The 21,621-nt window shown below is 44.0% G+C and overlaps 1 protein-coding gene across 6 annotated transcripts in view; it reads right to left on the reverse strand.

Annotated features, from left to right (window-relative positions):
• cas (castor) overlaps window positions 1-21,621 on the reverse strand; it is a 79,274-nt gene that overhangs the window by 21,476 nt on the left and 36,177 nt on the right. For all 6 annotated transcript variants that reach the window (XM_065494820.1, XM_065494825.1, XM_065494824.1 and 3 more), the window contains exon 3: window positions 17,747-18,619. In XM_065494820.1, coding sequence (XP_065350892.1) covers window positions 17,747-18,533 — 787 coding nt within the window. In that variant the 5' untranslated portion in view covers window positions 18,534-18,619. The remainder of the gene's footprint in view (window positions 1-17,746; window positions 18,620-21,621) is intronic.

Raw genomic sequence — 21,621 nt, forward strand, 5'->3', positions numbered from 1 at the left:
TTTATAACACCAAAAGGAATTTTATTATCATATTCGCCGGGTGATAGTGATCGGCGTAATGAAATCCGCCGTCGGCCAATCTGCGCCGCCGCGCTCAGCGAGAGAGCGTGAAATTCGGTTAAAACGCCAGAAATGAAGCATCGCGACTCGCTCGCTTCTTTCCCCGAGGAGAATATAAGAATCCCGCTTTTTGTGTGAGTTATTCCGATCCATTATTCCGGCGAAGAGGGTCACAGCAGAGAAGGAACGCAGGGAACTGCTGGGTCATGAGTTAATACCGACGGCCCACAAACACAGACTTACTTTTGCTCCCCGTCACCATTCAGACGCACCCACCGTGCTAATGCCATTGTTAATAACTCAAAAATCGCGAGGCGTATGGGAAAATTGCAGGTATATATCGTTGACACCAAGGGGTTGCTTTTTCCCTGTAGGGTGACATTGATACGACGCGCGCGGCCGGCAAAAAACGCACAGCATTCGCGTGAATGCCGCCAAAAAAGGGGCAGCAAAAAACTCTTTCCGCGCTTTTGTACGTGTCGGCTCGGATGGCACTGCTGAAAAGGTATTTCTTAATTCCCTTTGATTTTTGCTGCCGCCCCGGCGCATTTGATGCAATAACACACGATTTTTCACCCATAAAAATAAATATATATACGCTTTCGTTTTTCCCACTAAACGGTTCGCCGAATAAAAAATCACTTAACCTATTGAACCGCGAAATAAAATCCGCGCCGCAAAAAATATGCACTTTGTGTTTGGTGACGAATTCGTTTCGGTCTTTTTTACTCGCGCAAAACGTGTTCCATATGGAAGGCAGAATTCATAAAAAAATTATACTGCGTGCGCAGCGCAAATTAGAATGTCAGGAAGATTGGGACCGAAATTTTCATATCATCGTTGGCACCATACTCTTTTCCCTCTTGACATTTTATGGGCTGGCATTCTTCTTGACCATATTATGGCATCGAAATGGAGTGGAATGGTAGATGGAAATACCAAAAAAGTGGAAAATATTTTTACGACTTGACCTGACAAGTCATCCATATTGGACATCATAAAAAGCGCTCTCGTCCGCCCAGCCGCCAAGCGCGTTATAGGGACGACGGACACATAAAAAAGAATTTCATCATGTGAAATGGACATCTCACAGACACTTGAGGTTTTATATATTACGGCCGGCCAGCAGAAGACGGTCAAACCATCAATATGAGAGTTAGTAGTGTTTTATTGGTGCCGCTGGTGTGTACTGCATGGATAGCCGTGGAGGCTCTCCGAAAAATGAAGGAAGAAAATTGACCAGCGGCACGACGAAAACGCTTACTCTGGAAAATTTCAAGTGGCGGAAAAAAACAAAAAAAAAAGGACGCTGAGCTGAGGGGCTGCTGCCGTCCGACGAGCGAAATTTTTCCACTGACCGCGTATTTGATATTTCGAATAAGGGCGCGTATTTTATTTTCATCTCCGAACCCGTAAGACTATACTACTGCATGTATGGGACAATTTAAAAATTTATTTGATGATTCGCAGCCGCGTCTCCGTTTTGGGCGCGGACAAATTAAAATGAGTCAATTATACACCAGGGAAGGCAGTAAAATTTGTTACCAAGTAGAAATCTCTCGCGCCGCTCTCCGGCTGGAGTTTTAATTTCGAGCAAAACGCATAAAAATGCGGTTCTACCTGCTGATGAGGTACCAAATATGGATCACACCAATATGTGCTTACACAGCTTGAATGTATGTATGGGCATGTAACTGGTTTTCCGCATCCTTTCTTGCCGCTGCCAGGCCGACGAATCGAGTGTCTTTAACAGCATTTTTCTTGCAGTTTTTTCACTCCGCCGGGCCGATTTACGGCGACTAGCACGGCCTAATCAGCCGTACTTAAATCACGCCATACTTTCCCATCCGCATTATTTTCTGTGGCTTCGGTGCCGAAATGCTGCTGGACGAAACTACGGCGACGCGGGGCTCGGCGCAAAAAGCAGCGCGTTCAGCAGCAGGCGACCGATTTGCCGGTCTTTTGCCTCTTGCTACTCTTTTATCAGGCAGACTCAACTTTACGATGATGTTCGTCGGCGTTAAGTTTATTGTCAATGCCGCTTTTTAATGCAAATTTCCCGTCCAGCAGCTTTACACATTCCCGATACACATATATAAGCCATATATAAAATAGGCTCGCAGCGCTTTATTTTTAAGGCCGTGTGCATGTGACAGCTCTTTTGATTACTTCATTATATTAATAAACACGAGCCAATGAAATAAATACCTTCGCGCCATGTATAAATAAAGAAATTAACGTCTTTATTTAGACATCAACAGCTCGGGCAGGCAGGCGGAGTGCTGCGGCTGCTTTTCTGGCTCTGCTCTCATGCAATGGACATTCCAAACATGCACTCGGTCCGTATAATAACACAAACCAGACCGGTTTAATGAGAAAAGTAGGTACCATACTGGCTCTCCGCGAGTGCCTTGCTGATAATATTATGAGATAAATGTGTGTGTACGCGACCAAAGGAGTCTGCTGGCGGATTGGCGTAAAAAACGCGAATATATTTATTATTGCTGTGATCTGAGAGCAGGGTTGATCGTGAAAATAAGATCTTGCGAATTCAATTAATTCAGCGAGACGGAGAGGACGCATTTATTCTCCACGCTCAACATAACCCTCGGAATGCTCATCGTGTACACCACGGCAGAATTAAGATTGCAATTGAATGCCCAGATTCATGTCCGCACGTCTAATGCAATGTGTGTACAGTATTTTTACTTCCACTTCAACATAACAATTTTTCTTTTCAGTCATTACATTTTTTAATTTTGCTCATCTTAAAAATGCAACTGAAGAATTAAAATGTACAATTTCCTCAACAGATTTAAAATTTCAGTATCGTATTTTAAATGAATGAGATTAAACTCCTTATCACTTAATACATGTGTCGCTAAACCCTTTGATTAATAAATCCTAAATGCCAAAAAGAAACAAAAGAAGCGTATAAATTAATTAAACTGGTGATAATCGTTTGCGATAAAGAGCGCCGGTCGGGCTGGAAGTGCGGTTAGCTTTGAACAAAAAACGCATGATACACACATAAATTCTCATATTACGTTGTTAACGCGAGCGATTATCGGGCGAAATATAATTTTTTAATCAACGGCAGACAGGAAGTGGCGTGCCAAGTGAGGAGATATAATTGAAAAATTATGACGACATAAGTGCGGGTTTCAGTTGTCTGCTATATGAATGAGAGAAAAATGCGTGTTTTAAATGTGTTTTGAGCGCGGCGCGGCATCAACAGAGGGAAAAAGGATTGATGACGGAAAGGCACGCGAACTTTGGTGGAAACACTCACTTTATATGCTCGCAGAGTATAATAATATCTCGTCGTCTTCTTCTTCTTCGAGAGAGGAAAAAACAGAGAAAATAAAATGTTGCGCGCGCGGGTAAGCGAGCGTTCTCCGCGTCTTTTCTGGTGACACCTGTCCCCCCTTTAATTACGGCGTTAATGAAGTGTCTCGTCACACTCGCCCAAACATCGCACCGGCAGCATTTAAATTAGAGGACACGCCGCGCAGCCTCAACCTTTGTTCCTCTCTAATTGTACTAATTGCATCAATATTTTATTGAGAGGCAGAAGCGGTGGAAAACGAAGAATTTCGACCAGAATTGTGAAACCACTCGTAAATGGGCTGTGCGACGCGGCCATTAGGGATCGTGAAATCGAGGAGGCAAGGCCGCTATTTTTATTGCCGAAGCACAAATCAAACGGGCGCGAAAACAAAACATTTGCAGAAGCACCGAGGGCTTAAGAGTGATTTTCAGGCCACTCGTCCACTTAAGAGTTAATCACGGGCCACGATTTTTATATTGGGCCCCGCTGTGATTCAAATTAGACCAGTGTCGTGTAAATTAATAGAATAATGACGACGCGAGCAGGCGATGAGTGTACAAGTAACTTTTGTAACAGCACCCTCGAGCGAGCTGGCGTCTTAACAAGCGAATAATTGCTTTCACTTTAAAAGTTTTCCCGGCACTGCAAGTGGGAGGTGGAAGGGTATCATTAATAAATGGGGGCTGATGGGTGCGAGATTGTGTAATTATTCAGCCAGGGGAGACGAATTTCTTTGTGTAAATGGTCATAATTATTAATTACAGAGTGCTGGGGGTGTGCGAGACGGAGCAGTTGATTAAAAGGGATGCTGCGGTGAACACACCAGCCCGCAGTGACGAAGAATCCATCCTTATTATAATCCTCTCGTCTTTTTACGTGAGTGAGTGTGCATTATTCGCTCATTATTCGCTCGATTTGTCCTCTGGCGAGAGAGAGAGAGAGAGAGAGAGAGAGAGTTATTAAATAAATTCTTATATATATCGTTGCGGCCGCACGGTCGAACAAGATGCGGAATCGTGATGTTTCCCAAAACAATAAATCCGCCGTCATCATCATCGGTCGGAGCATATTATTGTCACAGTCGGATTATTTATCATGTTTTCTTAGTTCCTTTTAGTATAATAATGCGCCGGATCGTTTGTTTTGTACTTCTCAGAGAAAAATCCGCTGGCTGGGTTACATCAGCTGCACCTGAGAGATGGATGGCTCTGTGTATTTGCTCTCGCTGATTCCGAGAGCGCGGCGGTCTCGCACAATGAGATCGTGCGCTGCTCTAGTTGACCCCGCCGCTAACCTTTCATTTTCGTAATGAACATCAATAATCATCATCCCCGCGCGCGCAGCAAACACAAGAAAAATCTCGGCCGTATCGGCGCATTCCCATCTTTTTCTCCTCGAATGATACCAAATCTCTCCGGTTTTGTGTCTGGTGTGCAGTGTAATAAATAATTCTGCAGCCTCTTCGCTTTATCTGTGCGTTCAACTCGCCTTGATTTCCGTGTCCGCCTTTGTATGGTTTGTCCCAATTATATCTCCGCTCGCTCGTGGTAATTTTCCCAGCCAGTAAATATTTATGTTGCGACATTTTCCGCTAATAATGTGTATCAACTTAAACTCTTTACGACACAGCTGAGGGACTCATAAAAGAAAATTATTGCTTAACTTTATTTCTCCATCGCATTGCAAATTCTTTGCTAAAAGTTAACTTGATATTCCATTGCTACATTCTTAACAAACTTTATTATTTTGACAGACGAAAACTGCTTGCTACATAAAGTAATTTACCTCATATTGAATTCTAATGAATACAAATAAATGAAAATTTCTAGTGTCCACCATTATTGTGTTCTCTGAAAACGCTCTAAGCATGAGTTCGCTTCCCCTCATAAGCGTATCAATCCACTCTCGCATATTAACCCATAATACGGCCCTTCTGCGTTTGGAGGTCACTTCAAGAACTTGTCTCTCGATTTTTTGCGTCCGCCTGCCAAATTCATCGTACTCTGCATGATTGCTAATAAGGCAACAATGCGTCGCGGCTGCTGAAATTTGAACCAATGAACTATAATTTGAGTCAATTTCGTGGAGCAAATATCTCGTAAGGGGAATAAAAATATCTGACAATCATGACGGCCGGCCGATTTTTTTAATGCGCGTGCCTTTGTCTCTCTCTCAGTGGCAGCAGCCAGCCAGCCAGCTTGTGATGAGAGCAGTCGTACATAAAAATCTCTTATTTTCATCGGCACAGCAGTTTTGATATGGATCAGCAGAAAAGTATAAAATTTCCTCTAGTTTTTTTCCGCGCTCGCAGACTGGATTAATTGAATTGTTTACAGCTTTATTGTTATAATTTGCTAATTAACTTGTTGATTGTGTGAAATGCTCGAAGGCCATCATAAATTTTTTTAAGGAGAAACGCCACCTAATTAAGGAATAGCTCTGCTGACTTGGAAATTTTCCTTGCTTTTATCTCTGGCGCGCGCGTTGCCCTCTGTGATATTTTCATGATTTATTGTGTTATTAGGATGAGCTAGACGCTTTTGGTGTTTAAATTATAGAAAAGGCAGAGCCAGCACACAACACACAAAATTAATTTCGGGCACGAAAGTTACTCGTGCCTGTCGTTTTCTACATTGTGAGTACGGTTTTTAATTGGTTCGGCTTATCCGAATTATCGAAACCACGATTTGGATGAAAAATATCACGACGAAAATATCATCCGTAAATCTGACAAATGATATTTCCCCAACCCAAAGGCGTGTGTGCGAAACCGGAACTCTATTTGTGTGACGCGGGAATTTCGTGTGTTTCCTCCAGATGGAATTGTTAGATTCGGACCGAGGAAAAGAGATTGATGAATCGCAGGGAGGATCCACCTCTGCAGCAGAATAGAAACGTATATAGACACACACTACTGTGCAAATTTGGCTCAGCCGCCCAAGCATGCAGAAAGAAACCAGCAGGCCCTTTCGCTTCTAATATTTGACGTTTTAAATGAGATTATGTTCTGTCGATCGGCGCGACACGCCTGTTAAATATGAATGAACGGAACGCTTGCTTTCTCATGAACCCCTTAACGGCAGGGCAGGGCTCCTTGCCGCAAATGAATACAAATCCTTGGCCTAAATGGCAATCGAGCATGGTGTACGCATGATTCGCCATACTCAATCGGCTGCTGCGGCTGCTTAATTGAAAAAGTCGCGCGCGGGAAAAACAAATTCGCAGTTGGTCCCGCGGATGGAACATGTGTTTTTTTCGTAGCGGCGACGAGTGTCTTAATCATCATGCCGGCGAGGTCGGCCAGATTAAAAATGTATTATACTTGACAGACACGCCAAATGGATTGAGAAAAAATTGATATTCAGCCGCTGGTGTGACGCGGCAGGAAACCAATTCTCGCGCCGCTTTCGAGAGTTGACGCGTATATGGAAAGAGGGGAAATTTGATGCAAATGAGCTGCAAAAGTCAAATTAGGCGCAATTTCGGTGAAAATGTGGAGGAGGTGTGCAGGCGCAAAACAATGAAAATGACAAATTGAGGAAAATTTCGACACACGAAACACAATAATTCAGCGTCGGCATAAACCGCAGCGGGCGCGAGCGCAGCCAGCCAGCATTATTTTTTAAAATGACAAAGCGTTTTTCGCAGAGAAATTGTTACAATGAAATTTTTCGTACGCTGGCTGGCTGCCTGCCTGCCTAGGCTGCTTATTCACAAAACACAATGAAGACGCGGTTGGGACCTACGCCCATCTGAGGAAAAAGTACGTCATCGAAAAAGCAGTCAAATTATTATTATTATTGTCTCTGTCTATTGGATTTTCGGCAATCACGGAGCAGAAAATGTGCGCGTGTGCTCCGAGAGGGAAAAATTCCATCACACAGCAGGATTGCTCATACGGAAAATACGAACGTACGCACGTATATTATGTACCCTAACAGGGGAATCCATTAAACGGAAAATGTATTTTCCCCGCGTCTTCCGCCAAAGAAGAGGAATTTGCTTTTTAAAAGCTGGGCGGCTTTCTCTCCGACTGTATTTTTGCCGGTCAGCTTCGTTGTCTTCCGCATGCAAATGTCGATATGCAAAAAGGTCTGAAAGGAGGACCAGATTTTAAATATTTCCATTGGCTTGGCCACTTGATCGGAAGAGAAAACATTGCCACTGCGCCCTTTATACTTTATAATTTCAACACTTGAAGCGTGTGCGGGCCGTACGTATATCGGCTCAAGGAAATTTTATACACAATTCATGAATGGCAATGAGTGTCAAATATGAAAGAATTTCAATCGGTCGGTCACGCACACAAAGTAACAATTTGACCGATTGGTATGCAAAGAGAACAAATTGAGAAGGCGTTTGCAGCGCGTCCATCCTGCTTTCACTGCCAGGGAAATTTGTGTATGTGTGCTGTGTGCAGCTTTGACAGCACATTCGACTCGTCATGCAAAGCAGGTATATCGGGAAAAATGTGCATCCTCTCTATGCCGAACACCTTTTTTAGCGGATAGGTGGGCGAGTAATGGCCACAATGAGAATACGCGCGGCGACGGAGACGTAATACGCACACTGCACACCAGCGCGCCCAGCTGCGTATAAATGAGCCGGGCGGCGGGCATTCCTTCAGCTGAATACTTAAAAAGCTCGCTCTTAGTCAGTCTAAATGAATGTGACCTCAAGGTTCGGAATCAGAAATACAATAACAACAGATTTAATAGAGAATGATGTGTTTTTAAAGGAATACGTGGTGCGAGAATAAGAGTGAGAGGCGACGAGAGGAGGGAAGAGGCGACGCGCACACAGACACAGAAAGAGAAATATAAATAATAGGCCATCATCAACAGCAGATAGCAGCACAAGAACCAACTCCGGAGAGTGAATAAATTAACTTTTATAAGCAAATTGATGCCGCTGCTGTGTTGTGTAATTTGAAAAAGGGGCTCTAGCTCGGCCGGCTCGCTCGCTCGCTCGCTCATTCGATGGCGAGAGACTGCATTGAAAGCAAAGAGTGCTCTTTGGGTTAATCAGGAAGTTAGAAATAAAATGAAAAATCGTCCCATCCATCCTCTGACAATAGTGGTGTGTTCTTCTTCTCCTCAACAAGTCTGCTGAGATTGAGATTCGCTCACTCGCTGTGCTCGGCTCGCAGCCGCTCCACGTGTGTTTCATAAAAAGCTATTATCCTCAGTTAAAAGATGAGAAAATAACAGCTAATATATTAATAAATGGAGTTCGAAGACAGCTGCGTCTTTTCGTATTATAATAAAACACGAGGACGCTAGACGACGAGCACACAGCGCAAGAGGCATGCCCCTTCTCCGCACTCTCTGCATGTGCTCATCAATGATGCGATGACAAGAAGGGGATGCTGCTCTTTCAAATTCTCATTTTCGATCCTCAGCTGTGTGTGTGTCACTACAAAGAGGCTTTTTTCCATTGTCGGCCGCACGTAATTATATTGTACCGGCGTGAATTATTAATTCAAACACCTGTTTTCCAATCGTGTGGCACGTCAAAAATGAAAGAAGATTATACCTAGCGCTGCTATTAATAATTTGATCTTGCTGCAGCTCTTTTGATATTAAATAGATCAAATGTTTCTTATGTGTCCTGGCACAAACAAACGGTCTGGGACCTAATTATGACACGCATTCTCAGCGCCGTTAATTAACGAAAGCTGCTCTCCCGACGACGACGCAGCCGACGAGACTCTGTATCTGAATTAAGTGACGCGAGAAGATAATTTACCGGGTTTATTATGAAAAGTGAAGGGATCAGAGTATTCCGACTGTCGTTCTTAGCTGTTTTCAGACCAAAATCCCGAAAAGCTGCTCGTGGTGAATATTTTTCACTATAATTAAGCCAATTTTGAACGAGATAGCGGGTCTCTGCGGAGAGAGCAAACGGCTAAAAAATCGAATTTCAATTAGGCTGCGCGCAGAAAATAAGAATTGGAGCGCATAGCAGCCACGACTGGACCTGTCAATCGCTAAGTAAATATTGGCGTTGCCTGTCATTTTCCTCGTCAAAAGTCAAGTTTATTTTCAGGCAACGCGATAATTTTGACAGTTTTATGGAAGGTAGAGCCCCCTTGTGTGAAATTAACACTAACCGCGTGCCGCGAGCTCGGTTTTGGCTGGTCAGCTGAGGGATTTTCTTGTTTGTGCTCGAGATACCATTTTCCACTCGCTTTTTTTTTTTTTTTTTTGCGCCACCGACACAGAAATTCTAAGCATATTGAGGAGAAAATTTGGCTCTCTGTTTTGCATCGGAATTACACACATCAACGTCAAATAAATACTTCACTTTACGGTGACAGGCGAAAAGAGGCGGCTGAAAGTTGGGGTAATTTCTTAAATATTTCAGCCAACGACCTACTTGATTTTTTCTTAATGGTGCGACTAGCGGAATCAAGAGGGTAATTATGTCGACAACACACACACCAACGGCCCGGCCAAAGGAAATGTTCAGAAGTCGTATATAATATAACTTATTATATTTTAATACAAAAGACACCTTCGCCGAAAGGTGCGTTTGTCTGGCGGCGAGGTGGCCATTAATAGGCAAAAAAATGGACAAAGGCATTCCCGGAAATGACTTTATATACGTGTATAGACGAGTGTTTCGTGAATTAACAATGGCTTTTAGAGATGTGCATTGTGAGAGAAAGAGCAGAAGTTGCGATTTTTTGCGCCGGCACACCGGACGGGAAAATATTTCAATGGGCAAAACGGCCTGTTGGCAAATAACACACAAGGAGAGCATTTTGTTTACGCTACTGCACAGGGAAATAATTAAAACGGCCGGATTATCGCAATAAATTACAGCCGGAGAGCGCTATTTGATATTCAAACGCTATTGTTGCGGATAATTTTACGGTTTGTAGCATTTTTGAGTGATAGTGATAGAACGGCGTCAATTTTTACGCCTACTGAACTGATAAATATTTTTCAAACCGCCTCCTATATATATATACGAAAAGCCATTCGCCCCGTCCGTTCGCTTTCTGCTTCCCGCATGTGCATAATATAGCACACACGCGCGCGTAGATTCATCATCTTCCAACATTAATGCATTGTTTTTCCATCATAATAAAATAGCACGCACGCTGTCGGAATATTTTTACGCGGCAATCATTATTCCGGCACAAATTCACGAGAAAACAAATTGTCATGGGATATAATTTATTCAACTTCCTGCGCGCCGCCTATACCACAGCCACGCCGCGCGTTTCTTGGCGAAATTAGATAAAAATATAATTTAGACCGTGGCGGCGGCAACGCCGACACAATGAGGTGCCGGCAATGATGATAAATATGCAAATACGAGCGTAAAACGCAAATAAAAATAATGGAATATAAATTAGTGAGTGGCTGCTCGATTTCCCCTTTCGGCAGCTGCAGGTGCCCCATATATATTGGCTGTCTATACAGTGGTTTAAGCGTGCGCGTCTTTAATATGCAAGGAGAACACCGTTTTCCAGCACATTTTTTTTATCAAAATGTATGGATAACCTTTGTGACGCTCGCACCGTGTGCGATGATAACAAAGTTATTTTAAATGCCTAAATGATTTATATCGGGCTCTCTTGGTGCTGCTGTTTAAAATATGCTTGCTCGCCTCGCATGGGGTGGAACATTACACACCGGCCACAATGTAATCGGCTTTGTATCTCTTTTAACGCCACGCTGCCTTTCTGTTATTATGGAATATTAAGAGCTGTAATTATGCTGCTAATTTTACTGCTAAAATGTTATTAAAGTGTCAGGAAATTTTCGTCAAAATTTAAATAATGCCTTCCTCTTTGTTTTATGTTTCTCATCAAATAGTGTATATATCATCCTTTTGTTTTAGAGACGCCCATTGCATAAATTATTCAAAACGCTTTTTGGTTGTAAGTGGATTTAATTACTTTCATAAACGACCAGCGAAATTTTTATTTAATGTTACGGTTCACAGAGTAAGAGATAATAAATCTGGCTTCCCAATCAGCATTGCATGAATGTGTTTTAATACATATCTTTGAATGCGATTTAAAATGTAGCTTCGAATTGCAGCACAAACTTGAGGATGTTTGATGAGCTTGAAATTTTGAGGCTGTTAACTGGCAATTAGTTGAGTTTGATAAGCGTACGAATCACATAAACTTCTCCAGTCATCACTGAGCAATGTAGATTATGCAAAAAATTCGTCTTGGAGAATTTAATTACAAAATTAACCTTTGAGATTTTTCAAAGCACATAGTGAAAACGAAACTCACTTTCTTCCCTCTCCGTCTCACTCTTAGGGCGAGACCCTTGAAGCACGCTGGCGGAGAGGGTAAAAGTTTGTCCTGCAAAAGGCGAGAGGAGTTGACAGCAGACGACCACTGGAGCTGCTGCCGGGACTTTCAGAGAGCGCGGGTCTGACTGAGCGAGAGTCAAATTCAATTCTTCTGCTGCAATTCCCCGGGGTAATTTTGCTTTCATTTTTTCCACCGCAGACATGATTATTGATGCAGCGGCAGTAGAACAGTACTTCATGTGTTCTCCATGTGAATATTAAAATCAAAAGAAAAGAGACATACACAGCATATTATGCAGTGCAGCATAAAACAGAGCTAGTATAGCAGTGAGAGAGAGAGAGAGAGAGAGAGAGAGAGAGAGAGAGAGAGAGAGAGCGAGCGAACGAGCGAGCTTGAAGCATCATCAGTGCCGAGCTGCTGCCGTCGGTCGGCCAGTGGCAAACTGAAAAGGGAGCTAGTTAGCTCAAGTTATGATGATCATTCACATGTAAGACTGCTGGCTGCATAAAATAAAAAGGAGATAAGACTCACTCCTTTAAGCAGCGCGCGGGCCACACAAAGGGTTATACCGCCGCTGTCCTATGGAAAATTGTCATGCCTTTGAAGAAGCGACTGACTGACTGACTTCTCCTCTCGCTCTCCCCACACACGGACTCGCTCCTTCAGACATTAATTTTTCATATAAAGAGCAGCAATTTAATCTTAATCTACTGAGAGTGATGATGGCTTATTATTAATAATACACCGGGGCGCAGCGGCAGCACCGGCAAATATATCAAAAGGATTTTCAGTCCAGCGAGAACGAGAGCCACGGCACAAGCGGAGGAATTGATACGAAATAAAAGGCCGTGATGAGGAATGCCTCTGTGCTGATGACGTCCCGATGTAAAAATGAGGAACGAAATATCACAAGGCATTTTCTTTTTTCAGGCAACGTTGGCCGGGATTAGATTAATGACCGAAATGCCGCAGTATGGCTGCTTTTTGTGTTAAAGCAATAACAACAAATAAATGAGAGCCTTGCCTCACTCACAATCAGCGGCACTCCCCGCGGTTTGGATTTTGCCCGCCTTTTACTCCAATAAGCCTTGGAGCAATCACAACAGTCTATTTTGTTAAGGACATAAGGATATGTAACTAATCTGTTTCCTGGTTTGATAGCATATAGCGGAATGAAAATATTAACTCTCATTGAATTAAACAAATTAATTTTAAATTAAGTTTGCAACCTGGAAATCACCTCGAAAATTGTTGTGTGGGATGGGAGTTTAGCGAACACAATGAAAACGAATATATTTCTCTGACTTGTCATTTTGGCAAACGACGCGAGTTAAGTTAACAGGGCAAAAACTGTGCCACACGTTCCCACCGTAATAATTTACATCGAATTTGTCAGATGAGGGTACAAGGCGGGTGAGAAAGCACATCATTTTGGCGCATAACAAGCACCTGCATTCGGTTGCTAACCACTGGCTGCTCAATACACACTCAATTTTCGCCGCGAATTGACATATTTTTTTACCTCGTCACATACAAACAAACACACCTGCCTTTTTCTAATAATGACGAAAGGCATAAAAGCACTCAGGAGAATAATTGCGCCTCGAATGCGGATAATTGACGGATTATCATTTATTGCTGCTTGCCGCATGGGCCTCCTCATTAATGCAAAAAGCTGTTGGCTCTCTCTTCTCGTTAGTTATACTTTTATTATTTGAAAAGAATAAGTGAGTAAGCGAGCGAGCGAGCGAAAATTACACACTCGAGCTTCGCGGATAATGATTTGACTTGTGTAAATTATCTATTTCTTGCCACGCCGACCGAGCGAAATCATTATGCAAAAATTTGCATAAACAGCGGAAATTCAGCGCTCGTTACGACAGCGAAAGCATTTTAATCCGTGGAATGAGAACAAAAGTCGTCGCAAGGTGCTCAGGATTTCGCTGGCGTGGTTGGTTTTCTCGAGAAAAATTGCGAAAATCGGGAATAAGCGGAATTTCCACCGCAATCAGCACGGAACCGAAATTGTGCTTTCGATCGGAGAAAAAAAATCAAACGCGGCAGACACCGCCGGACAGTCTCTGGCACGGCTGCTTGCTTTTTGTACTGCTTTATGTGTGGGATAATAATTGTTAACTTTGACAGAAATTCAATTATGCTGAGCATGTCTTTCGTGATATACGCACAGGAGGAAATTGCAAGCCAGCAATAATAATGGACACCGAGTGCTAATAAAATATTCGTCTTGCTGATACATTTGAAGTAAAGAGGTGTGTACAAAAAATCCACATCACTCGCGTCTGCTGCGCGCAAAAAGTCGTGCCTCGCATCGGAAAACCGCAAATTCGTGTTTATAATGTTGAAGGCAGCAGCGGGGAAAATTTATTTATTTCTATTCAGGCGCATTTGACGGCGCGGATTTAAAATAAAAGGCGCAAAAAGTTTCGCTGGAAAACTCTTTACGTATTCCGCGAGAGCAGCAAAGGGCTCTCTCGGCGTCTCGCGCGCGCGGGGCGGCGGGAGATTGATGAATATTTTAAATGTATTAAAATTCCACGTTACACAAAAGCTATGAGGAGATTCATCTGTCTCCCAGGCCGGCGCGCCGTCCCGAGTCCTTTCTTAGGCGCGCGGTATTTAAGACAAAAAGTCGTGAGTGGCACTTATAAATGATACAAGATTTCCCTTTTCACATTAAAACGCTACTTGTGCACACACGGCTCTATATGGGCCGCCTTCGGTCGTTTCTCCCCGTCGAGCGAGCGCGTTTTTCCTTTTCGAATTTGTACGCACACATGCACAATATATATGGGATAACTTATATGTGATATGCGCTTATGCTTTTATACAAATTTAAAAACGCGCTGCCCGGCGCTTATCTCGCATCTCGCAGGCCACGCCCTTTAATATTATTCTACGAAAGGTGGAATTTCTGTTTCTGCCGATGATTAATAGTTATCAATATCCATCGTGGGGGAATGCTATATAAGCTAGGCGAGCTGCTTTATGTGCGAGTGTGTGTGTGTGTGTGATATTAATGATTCCATTTCGTGACTGGGTGGGAATTGCTATTATTTCAAGTCAAAATATTATTTTTCGCCAGCGCCGTTGGATTAGAGTAAAAGTAGCATGGTCGACACCACGGGGCCACTGAATACATAATAGTGTTCGAATATTCTGCTCGACTCGACTGCGCACAATCTAATAGCCGCCTATAACGGCCGAATTAGAAGTGCCTGCAGAGGATGAATAATTCCCTTTGTTAGAATGGAAGATGGAAGAAAGCCTTTCATACACTGAGCAGAAGTTGCAAAAGCGGATGCTGCAGCAGCGGGCTGATCAGTTTTATCAGCGCCGGTGCCATCTTTCGTGCAATTAGAGCCGCAATCTGCATGTGCATGCGCCGTTTGAAAATGATCAAAATCAGCCAGGTCAAAACTAATCCCCCTTTATTTCTAATCAGGCAATACAGTCGGGACGATGATATTCTATTGGAGCATATTCAGCCATCATACACTGCTATTATTGATCTGACGAGCGAGTGCTCGAGCCGACGGTTGATCGGCAGCAGATTCACAGAATCGGCCGGTGTGCGCCTATTGGTGCATCCAGCCATCCATCGTAATTCAATAAATTAGCCCGAGCTCTTGTGCACCGACTGGCTGATGAGGGACGGAGTGGCACTCTGCAACACAAACAGCACACACATACCTCTGCAATTCAGAGGTGGCTCGCATAATCAGAGCTGCAGCGTGCACATACGTACGATTATTGAATTGCATAATGAGCGTACGTATATACCTAGCTATAGCATGCATATGCATTCGCGGGCGTTGTTATGTTGCATGCAGTGATTTACGTGGCCGCATATATAATCGCATACTCTTTGTGCAGAAGTGTGTTTGCCTTCTGGTTAGCCGGGCTGTCTGCCTGTCTGGTCGTCTGAGTGCAACCTCTGATAGATGCACTTCCATGCGTACGCGCATTACAACACCCCTCTCACGCGCCTCCGCTGCGTACATATTAATAAAGACTGATGAAAATTGTCATTGTAATCGCGTGCGAGTTGATTTACGGCTCGATTTCCGTATGCGGTGACTAGTTTTAATTTGATCGCCAATTGTGCCCGAATTTCTCCGTGTCATTATTCCGCCAGCGTCCCGGCTGATGAGTTTTTCGGATCGAATTACCAGCACACACTAGCTGACAAGCGGGAGGAAATTTTTATTGTAGTTGTTTTCTGCAGCCGGTTTTTGTTTCGCGCCCCGCGACGAAAAATGAGCGTATCTCTAACAGCTGCATGCAAATAAAGTGGAATTTGGTGCGTAATCCCCTGGTCGGCGGGCGTTTTATTTTAACACACTCATCGAGCGGAGCGTCATTTTTTGCGTCGGAAATTATAATAAATAATAATGCCGCGCGTCTTTCTCACATTCCCCGTTTTTTCCTGTGCTCTTTCGCGTCGGGCACATGTGATATCGAATAGCACCGTGAGCGATATAATGGCTGACATATGGAAAAAGCTTTTTGAGCATCATAAAAATGTAAGTTTTTATACAAATTGTGCGAGTAAGAGGAAAGGTTTTTTATGCCTGGCGATAGTTAGCAGCAGACGGTCGGCCGGCCGGCCGGCCGACCTCTTGCTTGCTCGCTTGCGCCGCGTTGAGTAAAATTGAAAGAGATAAACGGTAACTTTACGACTTAAAAAGCTTCTTTTGCCTCAGATTCTAAAGGGGTGGTTCCTTTTATTCAACAATAAAAAGCGCGTGTTGTGTGCAGCGTGTTCAGCTTTTACGACCGGTCAAATGATATGATAGTAGGAAAATCAGACAGCGTTGCGTAGTATTTAAATTTGGTACAATTACACCAGAATTTGTACAGGAAATTGCATTGTGCGGTCTGGTGCGTCGGCGATTGCAATTGTATGTATATATAATGGAGCGCAAGGACGATAGCATCGGGCCGACCGGTCCAAATTCGCGCAGAAAATGAATCCATCAGAGCGAATATTTTATTTTGCGCAGAGATTTCGCTTGTTTACAAATTCGCCGTTTGATGCTGTGTTGAGTGCATTATTCCGAGACACACAAAGCTGCTGTTTGATATTTATTTCAATGCATCTAGCAAATGCAATTCGACCGAATGCAGCGCTGTGTGCAGGAGAACGAGAGGCTGCAGCATATAATATTCGAGCGCTTGTTTTTGTCCAAACACCATCAACTCGTCAGGCACATGTACATATCATGCTTTCATTTATGAAATACATATAAAAGTCAGGGGCAAATACATGTACACTAGACCATTTTGCCATGCTCGGCTCTCCCGTTTAAATTTTCTCTTTGTGTATGTGTATGTGGGGCTGCCGAGTGCGGAATTAAAATTGCACACGGGCGAATTTAATATAAAAAATGATTAATCCGCGAGCGTGGCGGCTGCACCGCGCGTCCGTTTCAATAATGCACTCGCCGCTCGAGGGTATTTTTCGCATATTGATCAGCAATTGAATCAATAAAGCACGGCGGCAGCAATGAACTCATAAAGCACAGCATACACACAATAATAATAAAATTAAAACTCTTTACTGCCGCCCCGTCGGTGTGGCGGCTGCAAATGCTCGGCTCTCTCACAATATTCCCAGCAGCCTGGCTCTGCCTGCCTGCCTGCCAGGCCCTGCGATGGTAAAATAATTTTTAATTGCCGCCGCAAACTCCAATTACAGAATTTATACACTCGGAAAATTATTGAAACCGCGCAATGGATAACCACAATCGAGAGCTTTATCAGCCGACAGTGAGCGCGGCACCAGCAATTAAGATAAAATCCAATTATCAATTCATCCGCCACCACCGCATCGTTTTGGGGGAAATTCAAGATATTACGCGTCGTGCGACACTCGCTCGAGCGGAAAATGCGCCTCCGCCGTAAAAGTGTGTATTTTGATTGGTGGCACGCCGCGCGAGAGTTGAGTCAACCGAGAAGGGTTGCAAACAAATTCACGGGCTTAATTGGAAAAATATGCTCACAGTCTGACGAGCGTGTATGTGTGTGTGTGAATCCAAAAAGGTACTCACCAGAGGAGAAGTTGCCGATCGGCACGTGCTTGGTGATGGACTCGGCCATGTCGTTGAGGCCGTAGATGCCCAGAAGTTCCTTCATCGTGTTCTCCGCGTACTCCCTCATCGCGGAGGCGTCGGCAGGTGCCGTGTGCCGCTGCTGCAGCAGCAGCTCAGGGTGCTGCTGGAAGGTCTGCAGGTGAGCGTGCAGCTGGCTCTGGATGTGCGCGTACTGCTGCGCCATCAGGGCCTCCTGGACGCTGCGGGCCTCCTGGCTGAGGTCGACGGCCGGCTGCTCGTCGTCCTCCTGCTGCCGCACGGACAAGTCTATGACGTCGCTGCGCGCCTCCTGATGGCTGCGTTCGAGCCGTCTCGGCAGGATGGTGCTCCTCCGCTTGGCGGGCAGCAGGCCGTCCGTCAGGTCCAGCGGCTTGGCGCTTTTGTTCTCGGCGGTCGCGTCCAACGGCTCCTGCTCGTCGTCCAGCGAGTAGAGGATGTTCCTCGGCTTGAAGTTCTTACGCTTGTTGCGCGTCGGGGCGGCCGCGGCCATCAGCTGAGCCACCTGCCGCTCGTCCTCCGACTCCTCGGTGGGGGAGGCCTCGTCTCCGCTGTCCTCCCCTCGCAGGTCCATCTCCCTGCTGACCTCGGAGGACCAGAGGGCGGCTTTGCGCGACGCCGGACTCGGGTCGGCCTCGTCGTTGTTGTTGTTGGTCGTGCGTCGGCAGAGTAGGAAGTCCTCCGAGGGCGACGTCGTAGCTGGCAACGTCGACCCGCCGCTCGGGTTCGTCAGGGTGCTGGCCGACATCTTGGAATCAGTGAGCTTTGGGGGCAGTCTTAGCAACGTAGAGGAGGCAGCTGGTGTGCGTCTTCCACGATCGGGCAGTTCATTTTCTGTAACAGAATTCCTCAATTAATATCTACATTAACAAGAAGGAGAACAGAAAAATAAGCTATCAATTTTCTCGCATTCAACTGGAATCCTTATTTCTCAAGGCTGTGCAAACGCAGCCAAGTTTCACAGCTCAAGCAACAGTAATCAATTAATATAAGAGCCGCAGGCCGTGGCTCTTTTTTGCTTGAAAACAGCTCAATTTTATGCCAGATAATCCAAAAAGTGTGTGGGTCTAAACGGCCGTCGTTTTCTGGCAACTCCGCTGCTGCCGAGTTAAAATAGTTTTGTCTCGCGACGACTCTTTAAAGTACACCGCACACATAAAAATTATTCCCTTGCTCCATTTCATCTACGGCGTGTGCTAGTGAGTGTGAGTGTGTGTGTATAATAAAATAATGCTTGCTTTTTATAAATTTTTCGGGCCGAGAAACAGATCGCGCTTTATGTTTGCCAAGGAGCGAGTAGCGCGGCTGGCTGCTGTCGCCGGTGGCTGAGAATTTTGTTGGCAAAAGAACATTATTTGACCACATTTGAATTTAAGCTAGGGGTTATTATGACGATTTTTAAAAATAAGGTCGCCGCCGTCTCTCACGCGCGGTGGCTGCGTCCGAAAAGAAAAGTTGTGATTATATTTAAAAGAGCGACGACCAAAAGGCGCGCTGCTGTCTTCTTCCAAAATTAATGATGTGCGGTGTTAGTTTTCATAAAAGATTCGCGCACACAGCTTATATACAAAGACAGAACAAACCGGACCATAAAAATAATAATCTAAGAAGGAAACGCATAAAGCGTCTTTTATAAGTTAAATTTCCTGGAAAACGTCGAAGCATCTTTTATTAGGCAAAACCTTTTCTAGCGTCAAGCTCGGCGGCTCTGGTGTTAATTAATTTTTTATGAAAGGGCAACAAAATGCCCGTTATCTGGCAACTTTTCTTGACTATCAAGAGCAATTATGGGCATCTTGTCACACACAATGGCCGGCGCTATATCTTTCTGTCCAAAAATAGAGTGCATTAGACAAACGATTTAGTTTCAGATTCGTCTGAATTGCGTTGGCTAATTAATTGAGCCATAAATCACGCCGCAAAACCGCCTATCTTTAAAATAAAACCGAGAAAAAGCGGAGGAATCCTCAAAGGTGCCGTATATATAAAAGCGCTTCAAGCGAGGATAAAATTGAATTCTCAAAAAGAATTGGAAGACAAATTGTGTTACTTAAAAAAAGATAAATGTGAAAGGTTTCAACTCCATAGCAAACAACACTACATTCTTCTATTGTTTTCCAATTTACCTACTTTGTGAGCAGCCAGAGCTCACAAAAGAGCACTTTTTATTTGTGTGCTGTATACATTTAAATTCCACGCTCCTCGCCGAGGCGGATGACAAAAGAAAGAGGAAAAACTTACGAGGTAAACTACTTGGAAAAACAACTTTTAAATTTAAAAAGAGTAAATAACTTCTTGGCGCTCTGTGTTTCCTCTCCGCCTATCCAATCTCTTAAGAAACCATAATACTCGCGGCCGGGCGTGACAGTGATTGAAACGCTGCTATCTCAAAACTACTTTTTTACACAAAAAGTATCTTTAAAAGAGCAGCTACTGGATTTATTCATCGCATCGCAGAAGCCACTTCCAACTGCTCTTATAAATTGTGTGTCGATAATGCGAACGCTTTTCGCCCTTATTTTGATATCGGCGGCGGCGGCTGCTAAGAAATTATGGTGATTTATTTTCCATTCTACCTCTCGGCAATACTAGCTTCCAATTTGTTGTCAAAAAGAAGCCATTACCAGGCGAGCAGCAGCTAGTGGCGCTGATGCTGTTGATGGCACGATATCACACACACCTTCATTCTTTACTTTATTCTAGCCTGGCATCACACCTTAATGCACACATTCAAATAGAGAGAGAAAAAGCAATTTCACGGCCCTTTTACCATCTCCTTTCTTCCTCCAGCTCCTTACTACACATCACAGAATAACATAATGGATGGATGCTTCGTCTCCCTGCTTTTTAACTCTTTCTTTCTTTCTCTCTCTTTGCAAAAGCCACTTTTTGTGGGATTTGCACACAAATTCGCCGCCGTCACTCACTCAGCCAGCGGTTCGATGCTGCGCAAAACAGAAGCAAACAATCCGCACAAGTCGTTAGGGCCCTCTGCAGTTACTCTAGGCGAAGTACTGTCGTGTGTGTGTGTGTGTATATGTTTCACCGACTCTGCCGTGCACGGGGCACGCCATATTTGTAAAAATCGGTTTGAATATAAGCAGTCGCACAAAGGAATTTATTTAAATGTAAATTGCCTACCAGCCAACGACCTGAATTGCAGAATTGTAATTATTGTAAGAAATGTCGCGAGCGCGCGGAGGAAAGTTTGATGTTTGTGTGATGGCAGCAGTGCACCTGCTGTTTCTCTTTTATTGTGAGTGTGTGCCCGGCCTGCTGGGTGTGATGGAGTAATTTTTTATTTATGAATATTATTATAATTTCTTTGGCATGAGTTGGTTTTCTACAACAATGGATACGGAATAATAATGTCTCCCGAAACTACAAATGACACGCCCGATTTATTTAAATCGTGCGCGCAATCACATTTGCCGTGCTCGTCCCCAGCGGGAGAAAAATATGCTTGCTTGCTCACTTTTTGTGGTTGGCGCGCGCGAGAGAGAAGCAAGGGAATCGTCCAATTTTCGCCTTTTTTCATATTATACGCCTCAACAACAAAAGGAGGAGGTGATGTTTATTTATGTGCACGCAGAAAATGCACCGCAAACCGATAAATAAAGTTTTTTCCTCGAACATTCCGCGCTTTTTCATCTCGCGGGCGCGGATTCACTCACGTTTATATATACGGCGGATGAAATGACGAGGGGAGCAAAGAACGAGAGCAAGAGGGCTTTGCTCCAATTTTATTCAATAAGCTGCAATTTAGCCTCTCCTTTATTTGAGCACAAAAGCAATTTTTAAAATGTCATTTTTATTCTTTTGTATAAAATGTTGCT

The sequence above is a fragment of the Cloeon dipterum genome, chromosome X (assembly GCF_949628265.1).
Source record: "Cloeon dipterum chromosome X, ieCloDipt1.1, whole genome shotgun sequence".
Lineage (NCBI taxonomy): Eukaryota > Metazoa > Arthropoda > Insecta > Ephemeroptera > Baetidae > Cloeon > Cloeon dipterum.